The sequence below is a fragment of the Aythya marila genome, assembly GCF_965140915.1.
Source record: "Aythya marila genome assembly, chromosome: 3".
NCBI lineage: Eukaryota > Metazoa > Chordata > Aves > Anseriformes > Anatidae > Aythya > Aythya marila.
In genome coordinates this window covers 58,072,141-58,092,588 of record NC_139044.1, presented here as the reverse complement: position 1 = coordinate 58,092,588, position 20,448 = coordinate 58,072,141, and the positions used below count along the sequence as shown (strand labels likewise).

General features: G+C 42.8%; 1 protein-coding gene across 7 annotated transcripts in view; it reads right to left on the bottom strand.

The window, feature by feature from the left end:
• Positions 1-4,510: 4,510 nt before the first annotated feature.
• NHSL1 (NHS like 1) overlaps positions 4,511-20,448 on the bottom strand; it is a 165,064-nt gene continuing 149,126 nt past the window's right edge. For 5 of the 7 annotated variants that reach the window (XM_082756790.1, XM_082756792.1, XM_082756794.1 and 2 more), the window contains 3 exons: positions 11,042-14,455; positions 10,362-10,491; positions 4,511-6,911 (listed from right to left, as the gene is read on the bottom strand). In XM_082756790.1, the coding sequence (XP_082612916.1) occupies positions 6,188-6,911; positions 10,362-10,491; positions 11,042-14,455 (4,268 nt within the window). In that variant the 3' untranslated portion in view covers positions 4,511-6,187. The remainder of the gene's footprint in view (positions 6,912-10,361; positions 10,492-11,041; positions 14,456-20,448) is intronic. The other 2 variants (XM_082756791.1, XM_082756793.1) reach the window with 1 other exon arrangement.

The following is a 20,448-nucleotide window of genomic DNA, read 5'->3' as shown; positions in this document are numbered from 1 at the left end:
TGAGCATTTTATTGTGGTACACATTTTTCCTGTACATCGAATCACTGAGACCTTTCTGTAGAATTTAAGTTTGGTTCATCTTGGCTTACACAGACTTTTACTGTAAAAGATAAAGCATGCTTGGTGTGGAAATATGCCAGTCTCACCGGGGATCACCAGCAGTTTGGTACTGCCTGTGCTGCTCGTGGCTCACAAGCTACCCCACAGCCACACTTTGACTCCTGTGCAACCAGATGGCCCAGCCCCATGCTGCCTGCTGCACACATTTTTGTTGTCTTAAGATCTGCTTTCTGAAATGTACTTTTGCATTGTACTAGGCTTCTATAAAAAGGTAAATATATGAAAATCATTCTCACTCCCTATTTTCTGACTGCTGTACCGGCTATATTAATGTGGACTTTCAAAAAAAATCCTTTTGACTCACTACTACTGCAGCTCCCAATTGGCACAGCAATTTACAACAATCACCATTTCTCAGGCAGTGTGTTTCTGATTAAACTGTAACATCCTGATTAACGAGAGAATGGCACCATCTTCAGCCACTAGGACAGCTTCTCCACTGGCGATGCTCCACGACACTCAGTACTCACCATTTTAATGCTCTTTCACCACATTTAAAACAGCCTAGAAGTCAGCCTGGTTTTTCCAAATGAAATTACCAGCTATGTTCCTAACACTCTTCTTGCACTGGATTGCAGCAAAATAGACACAAAAATTCCTGCCTTCAGGAGCATGCAATGTGTGTTTGACTAACTTTAAAAAAGTATTAGTTTTCCAAGAATATGGGTGTTAAACAACTGGAATACTGCTACTATGGTATCATTCTTCTTCGGATGGCAGATAATGCATTTTGTTCCCTTGTTCATTGCCAGATTTTGTCTGATTATTGTTCATTTATATGTTTATGGAAAAAAAAAAAAATATATATATATATATAAATATATATATATATAAATATGTATATATAAATATATAATATAAATATATATATATATTTTTATATATATATATATTTTTTATTTATATATATATATATATTTTTTTTTTTTTTTCCCAAATTAGTTTTAACCATCCAAAAAGAAGTCAAATTTTATTTTATTTTTTCAAGACATAGTGAATATGCACAAACTTCCACAGCCTACCTGTCCCAATGGATTTTTACTTTTTTGTTGTTGTTGTTCCTTCAGTAGCTGGAACTTCTGGTTTTATACCAGTCTGGTGCCCAGATAAAGCAGTGTGCTGCAGGTGGAAGGAACTCATGTACGTTGGGATCGACCTTTCTCTCTTCTGTATATACGCATATACACACATATTTGGATTCATTATTAACAGACAATTTCCTACTAAAAATCAATGACATTTTGCATTTGCATTGTTGGAAGAATTGATTGGCCCCTAAAAGGTTGTTCACTCGTGAAATAACCCAACTGCAAAGAGCTAAATTTGCAACATAAAATGTACTCATTCTGCTGTTGAGGCACTATTAAGGCACTTATCCAGTCTTCCAGAACAGTACATGACATGTCACTTCTTTATTAAACATCTCTGTGTTTTAATCTTTCATTGCATATTAATTCAGACCAGTATGGCCACATTCTCATTCCACTAGTGAATACCTGCAAGATTTTTACGCACCACTCTGATTTAAAATTGATAATGCCACTTTAGGACCTAGAAAATGATCAGTTTTGTGTCAGAAGACTTATCTAATCTTAACCATGAAAGAAGTAACTCCTGAAAGTTATTCAGAAAACTAAGTGTAAATAAGTGGAAGAATCAGAAAGATAATATAACATACGCTTTTGTGTTCTTTGTATGTGTGTGTCTGTGTGAGTACTGGAGTTCATTTAAATAAAACAGATAAAATGATTCCTCATTGCCACTGCGATTTTTTAAATCACTTTATTGTTGAAGTCCATCCTTTTAATCTCCTCTTATTGAAGCAAGCAATATATCGTTGTGAACAACTTCAGCGAATGCCTTATAGCAACAGCTTTGTTGGAGCAGTGACTGCTGCTATAAATGGCTTTTCCAGAACCTTGTGGGATCTGAAGAACACTCAACAAGATATATTTGCTTGCAATATTATAAAGAAGCTTATCCCTGTGCAAAATGGCCTCTCCTCACTCTAGAAAATGACTGATAAAGTTTAGCAAGTTCCTAGCATACAGGTGTCTCTGGAGAACCATAGCCAGTCGGTAGGAATCACTGGGCACAGGGATGCTGGTAGAAATTAGGCAGGATGAATCTGAGCTTTAATCTCTCTGATCCCATGTTCTTTCCATTTTTCAGGCATGCCTTTGTGTACAGAACCCTTGCAACTATTGTGCTCAAGCCTGCAGCTGCCTGTCCAGTATTGCCTGATGTTTCCTCACTTCAGCCTGTTACCGCTTCTCTAAGCACACAGAATTTTGCCTTTTCCTTTTCTGCAATGCTTTTTCCATGTTTGATTGACTTTGGCCTTCTCTATGGCACTGTGAAGAAACACGTAAGGCTGATTTTTTTCGTCCCCCTTGCTGTGACTATCCAATGGTTACTTTGCCTTCTCTCTTCTGTACCTGCCTGCCCAGTGTCTTACTGACATCCTTGCAGTCACCCTACTTCTCAGTAACCTCCTTACTGCACCTTTTCTGCCATTATCCTGTGCCTTCTTCCAGGCTGCACCTTATGCACAAACGAGCCTCCAGTCCTGGTTCCCCAAAACCACACCTTCATCAACTCCACCTCTTCCTGAATTCTTCTCACCGATTTCCAGTAGCCTTCCAAACCTCCTCTCACCAAGCTATTGTTCCTTGCATAACCATCCTTCATTTACATCAATAAATTCTCCTTTCTCCACTGCATGAGCAATGTAAACCTGTAAATACCACGCAGCTTTACGGATGCATGGACTTGTAATAACTTAAGGGCTTTAATTCTAAGGGAGGTTGGGGCTGCGTACATCGGTCAGGAGTAAGACAGAACTTTGAACATAAACAAAGGAAGCATAAAATGAACTAATACAGAGCAAAGAATAGGAAAACACGGAAGTTAAAAACCATTCTCAATAAAAGGACAAACAGAAATTAATCTCCAATCTAGCTTCAATGATTCTAGCTTTAGAGGAAAAGTGTAAACCAACTGTAAAACTATGAAGAAGCCCTGTAACAGTATGATCAATTAAGCATCAGGACGACAGCAGTCTTCATTTTCTCTTGAACATGGCCAAAGTTTGCATATCTTCCCTCCCCTCTGTGGGCTCTGGATGTCTTTAGCAAAGGTTTCCTAAACTTAATTCATACTTGTTGACCAATAAAGCCACAATTGCAAATCCTGCCTACAGAGGAAGCTTCTAATTGAAGAAAACAACTTTGCATTTGGATGTGTGACACAAAGTTAAGCATGTTTTCCTTACCATTATTACATACACACCGAAGTTGTTGACAGTACAGAAAACACAGCCTAAAGCTGTTGTCTTTGTAAGATTTTGGAGTGGAAACTTGGGCTGAGGAGTACACTGCTGAAAAAGCTGAGCTACGAACCAATTTTGAGAGCTGCTACAGAGGGTAGTTGATATGGTGACACTTCCATATGAAAGTTACATCAATTGTCTAAATAAATATCATTATAAGTGCTACTAAATATATTTTAGCCTACCTTTCAGTTTAATCCCACCTACCTGTGTTGCCCATGTGCTGTGTAAATAAGCCAGGACTTTCCAAAGAGTTTCCTATATAGACTATAAATTTATGGCAGCATCAAATGGCTAGCATCAGGCAAAAAAAAAAAAAAATGGCCAGGCTCCTTCTAAGAGGCACTTTTAAGTAAAATGCTGAAAAACTCTGCAGAAGTTGCAGACAACAGAACTATGACTCTCTCCAATACTGCAGGTTTTCACTTAGACTATTTCCCCATTTGTAAACAATAAAACAAAGCCTGAGTATTTTCCTGCCAGGATGGTGGTATGAGGACCGGTCTACGCGTACACATGGCTTTGAGAAGGAAAGTACCTGCTGCTGGATGTGTTCCATGCACTCTGCAGTGCTCTGTGCTTAACGTGATCTGCTCTGAGAGAAACATCAAAGGAACAGCCAGCCAGTGACCTCTAGTTCAGATCAGTATTAATAACACCTGAAATGTTCTATTTTACCCATTCAGCTTTTCATTTAATTCCAAAAGCCAACAGTTCTTTAAATACATTTAGCATGCACAAATGGTAGAAAGTTTGCTGTGCACCAGTTAATCCCAGCCTTGTTCTGGTGTGTGCAGCTGCATTCACTCATCACTTCTCTCCTATACTGCTTATAATCTGGTTCTCCAAGGATTTTAGTTTTCTGGGACAGGTTGCAAGTAAGGAGTAGTAGAAACACTCATGTATGATACTGGAAAAAAAAAAAAAAAAAAAAAAAAAAAAAAGCTTATGATTATTTCATTTTGTTTAGTCTTAGCATTGACATGCCAAAATGGGATGGATGTGTAAGTATGCCTTAGTTCTGTCTCTAAACTGAATTAGTAACTTTTGCAATGAGAAGTGGAGATTAGTAGCCAGATGCATGGTTTATGGCATTCAGCGGGTTGCCATACACTGCTGAACACATCTTTTGAAGGAGATTTTAATCAACTCAAAAGACAATATGGCAACTGGCAGCCTTTTTCTTTATTGAAGCAAAGTCACAGCATTTTCATCACTGTTCCCCTCTTGTGAAGGGAAGAGTTAAACAAAGGCCCCTGAAATTTACATTACTAACAAGTAAAGGATTGAAGAAAGAGATTACAAGCATATTTCTCTAAAATAAATAATCTACAAAGAGTGCTTTTTTCTTTTTAAAAGCAATCTAAAAATGTATAAATTCTACGGTAGGGAGATCAAAAGATATTTTAACAACTTTTAATATTTACAAACAATACAAAAACTGCGCACGCCATCAAATGATGCAAAAATTCTTCTTACAAATGAAAAGCTTCATTCCTACTAAGAACCCCAAACTCCAGCCAATAGTTCAGTTTTAATTAATGGTTTTCTTTACAATTGGAAAACCGTTTAATGTTTTTATTTTCTGTAAAATATACAATAAAAATGATCCTCACTAAATTATTAAGGTTAAAAAAGGAAAAGAAATACTGCAGGCAAATCAAAAAGGAAAGTAACTGTAACTCATTCTTTGGTAACCAAAAGTTAGCAAGTATTCGTATTTCAAGTGATGAAAAGTAATAGCCCTTCCATTTTGACAAATGGAAGAAAGACTTCTGGCAAAACGTTACTCCCAAATTTCAATTTGGAAAGACAGGCTCCACCTACAGCTCCGTAGTGCAAGTTCTCAATTTTTATTTATTTATTTTTTTAATAATTCAGAAACTTAACCTTTCCAAACTCCAGCAGTATACAGTTTAATTCCTCTCCCACTTCTCTGTTGTCTGCTCACAACCTCTGCACACATGCAGTTGTTCCAGTTCTCTAAGGGAATACTCTGGTCAGGGAAGCACTTCACTTGGAAACTTGTGTTTCGCCAAGTGCACGTGTGTGGCTGCACAGCAGCTAGTACTGTGTTATAAAACTTCGCTCCCTCTTCCGTGTTAACTCACGTTTCATTTTCCCTCAGGAAAAAACAAAGTACCCTGGACCAACTCTTAACCCGGTGACTTATTTGCATTAGCAGGACAAGCATCCTCTGACTCTGGGACGTACCCGAGTAGGAAGCCCTGCAGCCCCAGCACCAACTCCACTGCCCTCTCACAGGTCCACGCACCTCGTCCTACCACTCTGCTTAACGAATGCACTACGCTGCACCATTGCAATGCTTTTGAAGCAAACGTCCAGCTTGTAGCACAGAAGCCTTCCCATTCCTCTTTTTCAGGCTTATTCCTAAATTTTGCTCGCACAATTGCAGTCTCAAGAAAAAGAAAAACTTCACACCCCTACAGGCTCTGAGAAAAATCCCTCCCCACACCCCGCAAGAGGACTTCTAAGGCTTTACACAAAAATTTCCGCTGTTACTTTCTTTAAGCCACAGACCATTCATTCAAAGCAAGTCCTCCCCACCCCAACCCAACCATGCAAAACTATCATTGCTTCGGCATTTAAACACACACATGCAGTTCATGGAATAAATGCTCCGTGAAGTAAACTTGTCCTGATCTGGGCTTTCTTCTGGAATCTAGTCCTCTGTCATTTTCTAGATAAATATCCAATGCCTTCTGTCACAGCCTCTTAACTTTCTTCAGCTGAAGGACTTAGATACTTCTCCGAAGTACCTGGCTGCGTCATTAAGTCTAGATGGGTTGGATCCAAGGTCTCCTTGCAGCCTGGCTCCTCAGCGTACGGAAAGTCATTCATGTCTATTTCATCACTGTTAAACATATCGAGCTGCCTCTCCTGCTGCTCTTCCAAAGTCCTTCGGACCCTGCCCTCCGCCTGCTCCACCACTTCCCCATCTCCTTCGCTAATCACAGTCATGGGGCTGCTCTGGATGCGGTTGCGGACGTTGTACTTGCTGCTGGCAGCGGAGGGGGGCGTTCGCGATCGGCCGTACCTAGTGCCAGAAAAGGACATGCTCCTCGGCATCAGGCCCTCGCTCTTGGCCCACTCCTCCTGGGCCCGTTTGCTCTTGCTGGGCGAGCAGCTGGCCGGGCTGTCAGAAAGGTCCGGGGAGGTGTCTGTCTTTGCCCGGTGGAACCGCGGGTCCGTGTTCTTCAACATCTCTGCTGCTGACATGCGGGAACTGGTGTCACAGCGACTCCCCTTCTTCAGCAGCAGGGCTTTGAAGTTGTCATTGCTGGTGCTGCTCTTGCGAACGCTTCTCTGAATGGATCCTGCTTGTTTGAGGGTAGACAAGGTTGGGGAAGCACCAGTGGGCGTTACGGGGGGCGATGGAGAATGGTTGCGGGTGCGCTCGTCTTCAGAATCTTTACGGCCAAGGACTTTCCTTTTGGATCTGAGTTTGGAAAACAAAAAAGAGAAAACAACAAATGAAACCTTTTACCTCACCTAGTTGAACTCAGCATAGAGGGATGACAATGAATTAAGCTAAAGCCACGAGAGGGAGAAGGGAGAAGTAATCTAAATCTAAAGTATGAGCAAGAACACCACCAAAACCGTAAAGGCATTAATGCAAGTATTGTAGGTATACGCTAAGTTCATTATTCTTTTTCTGCAAATCTGGAACAACAAAACTATAAAACTGGCAATACTGATGTCCAAAACACTTTGAGTCTGTTTAGCAAATCCAATTTTCACTATTCCACTGCTCAGACTAATTCATTAAGAAGATAATTCTCAATGCCTTTTTTCTGTTAGTTTGGGGACTTGATTAAAAATATGCCATCAAATATGTTTTGTTTGTTTGTTTTTTGCTTTTTGCTGTTTCATTTGATGCTTTCTGGAGAATTAGTGTATTTTAGTGCACTTCATTTAGAAAAGGATATTGCAATGCACTGCTGCAGTTAAGATCAAGTTAAGTGAGGCAGACATAACCATCCCTCCAAAAACCTAAATTAAATGAATAGTGAAAACCAAGTTTTCTAGCTTCTAAATCCACAGTCCTGTTGGTGCTCTACCATTGCAACTCGTTGACTTAATGAAGGAGAGACCAACTTTCTGAATGAAAGTTCTCTCTCCCCATGAAAGGGCTCAGTGTTTTTAATTTAAATGTAAAGTGCAGTGATTAAAAAAAAAATAAAAAAGAAACAAGCATAGGACTGAGAATAAGTGGAAACTGGAGTTCCATTGCCCCATTTTTATATTATTAGAAATCTTAAAGAAAGGGATGTATAACATGCCTTGTATCTGTAGCAAAGTTGCTTTGCTTCTTTGCGGGCTAAACAAGAATGAATTCAAGAAGGTCAAATAAATCCTGATTTTACATATTCTCTTTTGCCAGAAGTTTAAAACAAGTCAGCAGACTTGTTACAAATACAAGATTATCATGGTATAATTCCATATTAATGTTTATCAAAGATGTGTCCAATACAGACCGTTCCCCTTGTAAAATAGGATTCTACTCAAGGCAATCTTTAGCTATACTTTCTTACAGGGTCTGAGAATTTGCCAAGGCAAGCTCAAATGTTTTTATGCATTGCAGCCTACTGACAGAAAAAAATACAATGAAACGAAGTAGCAGGATCCATCAGCTAAGTGGGTGGCAGCAACAGATATTGCCATATAAACTCTGCCAATACTTAGGAGCGATCCTGTCTCTCTAAGCAGTGAAGTTCACAAATACACCACTTGTGATACCCCCACAGGCAACTGTAACAGCGGCTATTCTCAGCTGCTGCCGCTGCCACTTGTCTGTCTGAGAGCAGAATGTAATACTGACATCCATTCAGCCTGGGGATGAATGGGCAACAGAAGATAGCGTAAGGATAAAATGATGACTTCGGTAGTGGGAAACTTGAGAAGCTTGTCTAGATTTGACTGTGTGTCAGTGCCATAGGCAGCAAGTGATCTGGTGCTTGAGTGGATCTATAATGCTGCGTGCAAGCCTGTGTGTGAACCAGTTACAGGGGAAGAGACTTCCTTTCATTAGGATACTGACTGCCTATGGCTATCTTTAAACACTCCAGGGCTGAGGCTGTACTGCTGCCAAAAATCAAACTAAATTCCAAAGAAAAACAGCACAAAACTCTATTTCAAAGATCTGCAGGGAAAGACTTGGTTATCCTGGCTTGAAGTAACTCAGCAACACAGTGAATGCAGAGCAGAATGGTCAGTTTGCTGGCAGCATCTAACCAGTTTTTCTCAGCATGTATAAATTACAGCAGAGACTTAAAATTAAGAACCAGGTTTGGTTTTGGTGGCTTTTCAGACAGAGATAGGATATATATTCAAACAAAACTGTGACTTAAACTTAGATTTTTCTTCCTGCCCTTGACGCACATACCACCAAATTTCTTGTCTTACTCTGAAGGACATTTTCAAGAGTGCCAATCACTGAAATAACACCTTTTAGAAATGGAGGGAGGCGAACATTTTGATTAGCCAACAACCAAGGAAGATAAGTGGTTCAAGTCTAAAGCCAACAAAAGCAAGGTCTTAATAATAAATGTGTCAAGCAGTTTTAACTATGTCACATCCAGTTCCATTGTCCATTTCCCCATAAACTCATGAATTCTGTGTATGTGCATACACACAGAGAGCCACTCTCTATCTGCATACAGAATGGAAAAGGTTACTGGCCAGAATACGTCATTCTAAAAACAGACTTGTCGCAGTCCTAGTGAGTGCCATGCAGCGTGAATGCAACAGGCCATTTTTAGAACAGCTCCTACAGGCCAAATCCTAAGGGATAACAGTAAGTTATAAAAAGTCAGTATTGCATATATGTCATTTTTGTAACGTCTGAAACAGAATAGTTTCAAAAATAAAAGAAAAAGCATTTTCATCCCAAGTTGTTTCCCAAATCCTAGCCAACTTCTCACAAAAGGCTTTCTCTGTCCCTCAGTACTGATGTAGAAAAGTCACGCACATATGTGCAAACTGACCAGACACCTGGATAAGCATATCTGGATGCCACTAAGCACTTTGTGTGACCAGGAGATGGCTCCTTCAGATTTTGAAGTAAAAGACAGAACCACAAGATGGCACTACCACTACACTGATTCTAGTCTAAATCCAAGTTTGGTAATTCAGAGTGGTAATGGTCTTCTGTGTGTACTGTTTAAATGGTGCACACGTTCCATTTTGTATTTTTAGGCTTTTTTTGTTTTCTTTTTTTCCTTGCAAACCTACCATGAACAGCATGGAAATCTAGTTGCCTGTTTTGTTTTTAAGGGAAATGAATAATGTCATTAATAAGAGCCAGTATTGCACATTTCATTCATAAACCAGTTTGACACAAAACACCCGACCTCAGGCTGGATTATGGCAAACTATAATCCAGCGTTTGCCATATGTTTTGCCATATGACTGACATGTTGTGTTACTTGCCAGTTTCAGCCACGCTTGCCATGAAGCATTAGCGTTGAGCCTCTGTCCCAAACTGCACCATATAAGCAGCGAAGAGTAAAAAGAGATGGAGAACGAGAATGAAAACAAAAAGATACACAGAAAAAGCAACAGTAGAGTTAATATGGCAGATTGAGAACAGTACAATAAATACTAGATGTAACTTGGTATTTTAAGAGGCAGGATATTTATAATATAATCTATATTGATTTAACCAAGTAGCTTTTAGTTCAGAATGAATTAAATATATTGTAAAACAATAAAACACAAGCTCTTTTCCATATGTTTTCATATATAGCCTTAGTAGAAAGCTGATAAATGTGTGCTTTCAATTAAAGCAACGACTGTTGTAACTGTGTGTTTTAGAAAAACGATGACAATTAATTTTTTGAGGGAATTAATGGACCAGGCAGTATGGACAGGGAAATTTCTACAGTACCTGTGGATGGCTGCAAAAAGATCCTCAGTAGTCCTTGGTCTCGCTGGTGTTGCCACTCCGTCCGTCTCTTCCCCATAACTACTGCTTGGCAGGAAGGAACTATTTGCTGTATCCGACTCAAACACCTCAGCTACGCAGAAATAATGAACAATACTGTCAGTCCATCACGGGAACCCAACAGATTTACAATCTTGAAATCACCCCCCTTTGCTTCCAAGGCAAAACACCCGAGGGATTTAGCAAGTACACCAGTTGTTGTTGTGATTTCAGAATACACTCGCTTAGGAAACTGCAGTGCACGAAAAGCCTGTGCTTGTTCACACACATGCAGAGTACGATGCTGAAGGAACATTTCTATGGTTTCCATTAAAATGCAAAATCAAAATCAACAAAGCTAACCATTTCTCATAGCATGTGTTAATCCTAGCAGTTAAGTAAAGCACCGTTTTCATTTCCACATCTGCGATAACGAGGTATCAGAAAGGAATAAGAAGAAATGTCATCAATTATTAATCTGATCCCTGCAACTTTCTTTAGGCTTTCAGCTTTAACTACTGCAAGAGCTTCTTTTCTCTACAGAAGAGCATCTGACTGCTAGGATTGCTATCCTCACTCCCCACATTCCTTAACATAGCTATTGCTATGTCTGAAGAAGAGGCAAAGAGAACAGACTCACTCACCACTTTCGTTCTCCTGAGATAGGTGCCCGTCAGTGTTACTGCCACTGTCTTGGCTGCTGCCTGAACTGCTTCCTTCATCAAAAGCAGGCTGCTCCTCCTGCCTGCCTTCTTCTTGAACTGGTGATGCAGCAGGCTGTGCCACAAAGGCACTAGCTCCCACTGTTTCGGAGAAGGTGACTCCGGCAGCTCCTCCCTCTGGAACCAGGCTGCCAGAGTCCATCTCGCTAGAGCTGAGTCCATCTGTAAGACAATTTCTCGCCTCCTCGCAGTGTGCAAGCACAGCGTCTCTCTTAGTTGGGCTTGGTGCGCCTCTGACAGTATCACCCACTTCAGCTATTTTCTCCACTGTGAGGTCTAACTGTGGAGGTGGTACAACGAGGAACAGTTTGGGTTTCTTTGAAATGGGAGGTGGTTTCTTGTTTGGCAATACGACCTGAGTCTTGTCCGGAGATGCTGGTGACCCCTGAGGTGACATGTCTTTGCTCTGCACTGGAGACTCGGGCGTGTCTTCAGTGGCTGTCCCCACTGAAACAGCTTCGACAGACTTGCTTAGACCTACTGTACCTGCAGATTTTTGATCACTGTCAAGCGCAGGTATGTTGTCAGAGAGAACCAGAGGAGGACTCTGAGCCAGTGTTTGAGCTGCGTTTTTAAATGAAGTGCCATGAGTTTTCATCTCCTCTTCACCTAAGCTGTTACTGAGTCTCAGGGAGAGAGACGGCTTTAGGGAAGTCTGTGATGATGAGCTTACAGCACCCTTTTCCTGAGAGGTGGTTTCAGAAGCAGGTTCGGGTGATGGTTCACCTTCTGTTGCTTTTTTCACAGACCTCAGCTGCACCATTTGCAATGCTTTGGTAGTTACTAAGGGCATCACGGGTCTTGATGCATCTTGCTTGTTGAAGGGCTGCTTCACTGGGCTGTAGCAAGGATCTTCCTGATTACGTTTCTTAAAAGAACACTGTGGGTGTATCGCTGCACCCTTTGTCAGCTTCGGATCGAGAGGTGGTGCTGGCGGCGGGACAGCTAAGGGGAAAGTAGCAGGAGGAACAGGGGAAGAGAATGAAGTGATGGAAGTTTCTTGTGGTAACCACTGGGCACTGTGGGCAAAGGAAGAATTTCCATCAGCTTCTGGTGGAGGAGGGGGAAATGTGGGAGAGGCTGGCAACAGTGCTAGATCCATGACTTCTGCTGGAGGAGGAGGAGGAGGATAGGGAGGAGAGAGCTCAGGGCAATGTGGAGGAGGTGTTGGAAGCAGAGGTGGTGGAGGAGCTGCACCCGAATCCAGAGGAGAGCTCGGGGTGGGGTCCATTTTCTTCACACTCATGCTCCCTTCAGTAGATGTATTTGAAGAAAGAGAGGTGGAGGATGAAGAAATGGAGACTGAAGACAGAAGAGAGGACTTCCTTTCAGGCACTTTAGGTTTCAGCTTGGATTTCCCGTTTCCTGACGATGCAGATTTTAGCAGTACAGGCACTGGAGTAAGCGCAGTGGGCGTGTTGGACTGGCTGGAGTACCCACTGGATGGTGATGTGACTCGGTGGGATTTCTCCGGAGAAGTGCTCTTTGGTTTGGCCAGTCCACTGGGCACTTGTGGCACTGAAGCCCTCGAGCCATCGCTGAGGTGGCCGATGCTGTAATCACTGAGAGCAGACGACGTGCTGGCAGAATGGGTCACCGGGGACTTGACCTGGTCGTCTGCCACCGCGGCGTAGTCGCTGTAGTAACCCCACTGGTCGGCATACTCTGACTTGATGCTGCTCGTTTCGCTCTGGGAGGGGGTGACGGTGCAGATGGAGTACAGGTTTGGGGCGGTGGTGGACATCATGCTGCTGCTGGCACTGACCGAGCTCTGGCTGCGAGAGCGCAGCACCCAGGGATCCTCGTAGTCGCTGCAGGGGCTCTGGGAAGGGGAGCTGCTGTTTTTGCACTTGAGGTTCAACTGCAGAGAATGCTGCAGGGTGGCAATTAGGGTTTCATCAAGCACCTGTCCATTGGACTGGGCTTTTTTCTTGGGTACCCTCCTGAGTGAGTCTGTTCTAGATGGCGGCAAAGGCGGCTTCTTTGCCTTCTTTAGAGAGATGTTTCTCACCAGGGATTTGTCACCTTGGCCCACCGGGTCATCCTGATGTTTCTTCTCCTTTCCTTCAAAGACGTTAATCACGCTGTCTCTGGGGTTCCCAAAACCATTAGTGCTACTGCATGGCACATCCGACTTCAGCCCAGAGTCCACGGGCATGGAGCTGTAATAACCATCGTGGTCCACCGAATACAGAGAAGTGGAATCTTCTCTGGCCGACGTCCTCTCCAGGCTGCTGCTGCTCAGGTTGCTGCCAGGAGTGGCACAGCCTGGTGTGGTACAAGCCACCTTGCGTGAAGAAGCCTCGCTGCTTTCCGCAGACTTGTATAGCCAATGCTCTGTGCTGCTCGCTGCTGCTTGCGTTCGCTCCCCTGAATAGCTAGATTCACTCCTGCCATCGCTGTCCTGGGACTGGCTTGGTAAAGCAAGATTGTTTCTGCAGGTGTAGTTCGCACTCTGAGACCCAGCCTCTGCATTTCCAGGAGTGCTGAGAGAGACAGCAGAGTCACCAAGGGAGAGCATCATGACCGTGTTAGACGGGATGGTGTCTGACGTCTGCGAGTGACGTGTGGAGCTACTCTCACTCCAGTTGCCACTTGAAGAATGGTGATCTTCCTTCCCACTTATTGCATTGCTGGCAACAGGATTGTCTCTTGGCTTTGGGTACGCAGCAGAGCCACCCATTTTATTATCCAATGATCCAGCACTCTGGGCAGTGTGAATAACAATAACTTCTGAGGAAGACGACAGCGTTGCATTGGGAATGACACTCGTGGAGTAGGTGGCATGAGGAGAGACCACACATGCTGGGCTCGTGGACTTTTCGCTGTCATAGCTTCTCACCTCTTGAGACTTTGGCCTTGAAACAGTCCCTGTCGTGGGATTACTCCTCAGATGCACAGCACCATCATCCACTTGCAGTTTGCTTATCTGGTGGGGTAAAGTGCCAGCGATGTCTTCCGTCTGCCGAGAGATGCTCTGCGTCTGTTCTAGGGACTGCAGAGACACTCTCGCACCAGCCCGAGGCAAGCTGTGAAAACCCATGTCACTATTTTGGCGAGAAGCAAATATAACCGCGGCAGAATCACTCATCACCGACATGTTTCCAGATGAGCTGGAGAACTGAGACATCTGGGCTGCAATGCCTTGTCCTTTCTGCGCTCGTATTCTTCTCATTGAAGGGGGCACAACTTTAACTTCCTCGGTCTGGCAGCTGGTGTCCTTGGTTTCAGACCGCTGCATAGCAGAGCGATAGCTGTCTAGTCTGCCTAGCGTGGAGCAGTGGTCTGGGACATACATCGAATGCCCTCGGAAATCGCTTTGGCCAGTGCCAACTGCTGGAGTCAAAATAAAATAATTATTCCTTGAAGAGCAAATTCACATTTATCTTCTTACTCATTTAAAAGCAACAACAACAAATCAGCAATCTGCTTGATCCCCAATCTCTTGAAGGTTATGCCTCCTGAAAAGGAATCTGTAACAATGGATTTTGCACAGGCATTGCTTATTTTCTGCATTTCTCTTCCCTTTTTCCTCATTACTAGGAACCTTCTGCTTACAGAACCGTCTGTGTTCCTGCCACACATTCGACACATGAAATCCTCTTTTTATGACATGGTAATAATTTCCATAGTAATCAGTTATGTCAGAAACCAAGTAGCACTGTTTGACTTCTAGGAGGCAAAGCAGCGGGAACAGACAAAAGCCTGAGAAATGTGAAGTGTGTTTCCATGCTAATGCCTCGTGCAATAAAGAAAAGGGGAAGGAAATCTGGAGACTAATGTGAATAATCACGTCTGCTTTTTAAAAGCACTATACTTCAGAAAAAATGTTCAGTAGGCATGGATAGCTGTCCAAGTCTTGCCATTCTTCTGAAGGGAGGCTAACACGCTGAACCATGCATTGTTTTACTGTAAATAACACGTATGCTATAACAACATTTATACAGAGATAGGATCCAACACTACAAAGAAAAACGTTAAATAACATTTCTCCACACAACTGCTTTCTATTTATCACTGAGGAATAACTCCAGGAAATGGGGAAAAGAAACAGCTAGTACTAATGATTATCTCATCCTCAGCACCACCAGAAAACCAAAAATAACTGTACTTTAAAAAATGAAATAATAATGATAAATCAGCATAAGCAGACTTTGAGGACAAAGGAAAAGCTGTTTTAATTCAAAATACAGCATCCCTGGGTCAGCAGGAAGGACCCTAAGGTCCTTTTACATTTACATTTTTATTGGTAGCTGCCTTAAAACCAAGAATCAGCGTACAGCCTTAAAATTAGTCTGTGTAAGGCTCTTGCTTCTCGATTCAGTCGCACCACTTTATAAATAGCAGACACAAGAGGCAGCCATGCTGCTGGAGATGCGTGTAAGAATGCTGCACATGTCGCTGCAAGGGGAAATTGGTTATTGCAAATCGCCACCTTAAAGCTGCTCTCAGGAGAGATGAGGTAGCACGGCTCGATAGGACTGCACTCTTCACATTGACTGTACGGAACCGGATCAGGAAGATAGGTATTCTTATCCTGCAGCTTTAAACGCCACTTAAAGGACATTTAATTATCCTTACTCTTGGCAGGCACAAGAGGCATTTAGGGTAAGGAAAAGAGGGCTCTGAAAAGACTAGAATGAAAGCAGCACACACAAGAAGATTGTTTACTTCTTTTTCCCAGGCACATAAGAAGTCTTTTAGCAGCTTGAAGCCTATTTAGTTTGCTTTGTGTAGATTCCTCTTGCTCTCATGAAAATGTAGCCTCTTTCTGCTTCTGGTACAGATTTAGAGCAAAGCTAGATACTCAGATGCTGGCAAACATCTTGGATAATCTAATATGAGATGCTGTCAGAACAGATGGACTACTGCAGCCAATCAAAATAGCTATTTGCATATCCTGTATGCAGTTATTAACAACAGTACAGTAAGAATACATAGCTTTGCTTGCCACATTTTCCTTTTTTTTTTTTTTTTTCTTTGGAGAATCAGTGTCCCCCTCTGGTTAAGAGAGAGGAAACCATGTAATTAGGCATTATGCATGTTTCTGGAGCTGTGACACGCCTGATAACAACTGTTAGCCAATTAAAAATATCCAGTAATAAAAATTTGTGTACTAAGTTCCATAAATAAGCAAAGAGGTGGGGTACTTTTCCTCTTCCTACCACCGTGAAACACACACACATGCACGACCAGGGGGCTGGTGCAGAACGAAGCTGTAAGCACTACAGCATCTAGTACTGTAACATACTGACCTGAGGCTGAGAGAACCTCACTTCAGCATGTAATCTGTTTGTGTTCGCACAGGAAGCTAAATGCAGTCCACTTCTCAAGCAGCTAAACACACATGGACAGTTTATGCTTCTTTAAAAAGCTCCTGCTAGAGAAGGCAAACAGCAAAGCAGCACAAGACTGGACTTGCTAACCTCCTCGTTCCTCTTGTCAAAACTAGGAGTTTTAGAACGTGGCATTGGGACACACTGATGATTGCAAATGCAAACGATGCTTTAAAATGTGTGAAATACAAAATTAAGCCGTGGTGTTATATCTGAAACCTTGGTGCTACTAAAGAAGAGGGCAGGGACCCTTCTCATGTCAATCCAAGCTAGGTCCTTTACCCATACGGATGACTGTACCTGAGTGCCTGCTGGAGCAGTTCCTGCACCATCCCCTCATGCCCAAGGCCAGGCAAATCCAGGAGCCTGCTGGCTGGCCCATGTCAAAGCTGTGCTGGAGCAGCTCACTAACAAGGGGGCAACGTGAGTGACCATGGGATGCTGCTGAGCATCAGCCCCTACCCTGTGCTCATTACTGGTTGAATAGGGATATGTTCAGGGAAGGGGCTTTCCATAGTTCATGCTATTAACTTCAAGGTCTGAACTATTTTTTGTAGAAATGCAGCATATTCTGAACCATTTCAGCTTTGTTTTCAGCTTTACATGTATGCAGAACCTGATGCAAAGCTGTAAGGATTTACTTGCCCTTTTATAATACAGTTGCACTTCTTCCTCTGTTTCCTGTAGGGGGACAACAGAAATCTGCAGGGAAACTGGTTCAAAACCAAACAAGTAAACAAAGGACCACTGAGGAACTGTGCACTCTTTTAAAATGTTGAGGGTTTTAAGATTTTGGTACAAAGTACAGCAGTAAGGGTTATTTTATTTGCATTTTCCAAAGGTACTGAAAAGCCTTCACTTGCTTCTAGAGTAACTAAAATAAGTGTTTTTTTGTTTGTTTGTTTGTTTCAAAAAAAGGGCAAATGCTCTTCTGTAATGCACGTGTTCAGTGCAGACCCCAGCAGCAAACAAAGAACACCCCGTACCTGGAAGAAGTGAAGTATGCAATATATTTAACACCTCTTGCATGAGAACACAGAGAAGAGGCTCAAATGCATACCTGAGCTTCAAGCAGTTAATTCAAGATGGGGAAAACTGGTGTAACCTGTATATGCCCGACTCTGGTGGTTACTGGATATGACAGAGACTAAGACTGTGCTAATTTGATGGGAAAAAGAAAAGTGCATGTAATCCCCCAGGCTGGGTAGCAGCTACTGGAAAACTCACTGTCTCCCCACAAATCTGGCTGAGCTGGTGGCATCAGCAGCTTGCTCCAGCAGAAAGGTCCTCTGTGCATTGAAAGGAGAGTGGAAAACTGAGGATTTGAGAGGACAAAGTGTGTGTTGGTATCACAGAGAACATGCTTGTTTCAACTAGTGTACAGAAGCAAGCTCTCTTCCCAGACTACTTCTGACTCATCATTTCTACTCTAAGCACTTGTCTCTTCTGCCATAGGCACATTCCTAGGATTTGCTCCTTTCATCTTCTTTCTTCTCATGCCCCACCTAGCAATCCTCCTCCAAACCTGGTGACCTGGCCAAGTCACTATTCAGGCACCACAACTTCCACAATGTTACAAAAAAAAACCACAAACACCAAGAAAACAGAGATCCTTCATCTATTTTACCCTAGTGCCTGCATACCAATGATTTTTTAAAGATGCTCGACAAGAAACAGACAAGTATATCAGGCTCGGGGTAATTTCAGGAATTTTCACTGTGCTCCATGCATCTGTAATCTCTCAAAGGGGAGAAAAACACGGCAGAGAATCCTGTGATATATTTCCACACTGCCAGATAAAAAATATCCTGAATCCTTGCATATATCCCTGCCACCCTGAGAGGGAGAATTTTGATGAAAATATAGGGAACTGAAACTTACTCAGTTCTTGCTACAGCTAAAAAAAGCTAGTATTAGTTAAAAGACAAAATAACTCTTGAGAGTTTCTCTCCAAAGACTGTTTAAAGCTGCAGTTTGAACCAGGATGCAGAATTTCTTGCCTTGAATAGCTGGGTCCTTGTGTGTATTCCTGGAGGACCCCTGGTACCTGGGACTTTCACCTGCGGGACCCATAGTTTGAATGACTGCTAGCACCCAAGGGACTGACTGGAAAAGAACATCGGTTAAGAAGAAGCTCTAGGAGAACAGGTGAGTTCCAAAGGATCAAAAGGACACAAATGCTCACATTTGTTTGAGGTCGAATGGTTTCCTGTAAACCATTTCAAAGGAGTACCAAAAGGGGTCCTGAGCTGTGCCACAAAAAAGCAGGCAAGGGACTGAGTGTTCAGGTGTCATTCATATCCACCCTGATGACTGACAGAAAGCCCCGTGGATGACAACCTCATGGGCTACTGAAGATGGGAGGCAGGGAAACAAGCTGAAAAAAGCATATAAGGTCGTTCTAACCCTCTTTTTCATCCTTTTGCCCCTCCTGATTCATCCTTTTGTTTGGAAAAAACAAACAAACAACCGGTAGATGGGGAAAAAATCACACAGCCATAAAGGCACTGAGTTGCACCTGAAAAAAGGGTCAAAAATGGTGATGAAATCATTCAATGAAAGTACATGCAAAGCATGAACTTGTCAGACCTTCTTTGGGAAACCAAGAGGACAGAAACTTTCCATTAGAATAAAGAAAAGCAAGATGTCTGGCAGAAGAAGAAATCAAAAGGTAGAAAACTGGAAGATGGTTTCCTCCCTGCTGCTTTGGTGAGACACACTTACTTGGAAGATGAACTGCACTGTCCGTGGCAGAACAGGTACCTTGGTCTGGGACCTGCTCGTGTTGCAACTCCAGGACAGCAGAAACTGTTCAGCAGTACCTGGGACTGCAGGACTGCACTGGCACAGACTTCTGGAGTAACATGTGCAACCAGGTAAGTTGTAGCCGCATAAAAAGTCAGTTAGGCTGAGACAGATCCTAGAACACTGACACAGAGAAGGGACAAAGGCATTTTGCTGCCTTTATTTCAGTCTGGAGAGCTGAGAACCTGTGAGGGAAGCTGAAGATTACCAGAAGCTGAGAAATGAGCAAGGCCTGCGACAGGTTCTCCCAGAGAGCTGCTCATCCATGACAAGGAGAAGAGAATCACCTTCTTGCCTAAGGGGAGAACACCGGTTTGGATAAAATGTACTATCTGAAGAAGAGAGCTAGAGGTGATGGATAATAGCAACACAGAACAGAGAAACTGAGATAGCACGAAAGTGTGAAGTAAATGAAAGCTTCTTGCCCTTTTTGAAGTTTTGATCCAACATTGACTCCACTGACATATGTATAATTAAATTGAACGTATGTTCTATTGAACGTTGGATATAAATGTTTTCTATATGGCAACAAAGTTAATTCAGAGCTATGCAAAACTGCTTTTTTGAGTCCCATGTTTGGCAGAGAAAGAATAGTTCACCTTTTCTTATTTTGCTGTTGCTCTGCTAAATAGTACTGAGATGCTCCTGCTGTCAGACAGCAACTGTTGAGAGAGCAACCAGCATCTCCAAACTAGCAGGCATCTAACAGGCTCAGTCTGCCTCAGCACCACGGCCATCACATCGCACTGCATTTACACAGGGTTTCCATGCGGACATTTCCAGGCTCTGCATAGCGTGGTTCATCGCTGGAACACACCTGTGAAAACACGGCTGGGACACAATTCTCCAAAGTAGGAATGCTTAAAGATACTTTCAGCACGTGCCTCATGGGTACCGTTAACGATTCCTTTCAGTATGTTTGGCTAAATTCTGCGAGGGTACCACGGCCGCTGAGCTCATGCCAGCAATCAGCATACGATTTCTCTTCTGTTTGGCCTTTTTTGTTCCAAAGGAGCCAAAGCAGCTGGGGAAGAACCCCAGCAGCTTGGCCTGGCACAAGCTTCTCCAGGCTCTCGAGCAAGAAAGGAAAATAGTTCAGGCTTGGTTTAAGCTTTGAGGTTCTCTCAAGTTTCTGCTTCCTTCTGAAGAATAAACAAGAGGTAACAAGAATCTGCTGTACGTGTTGGT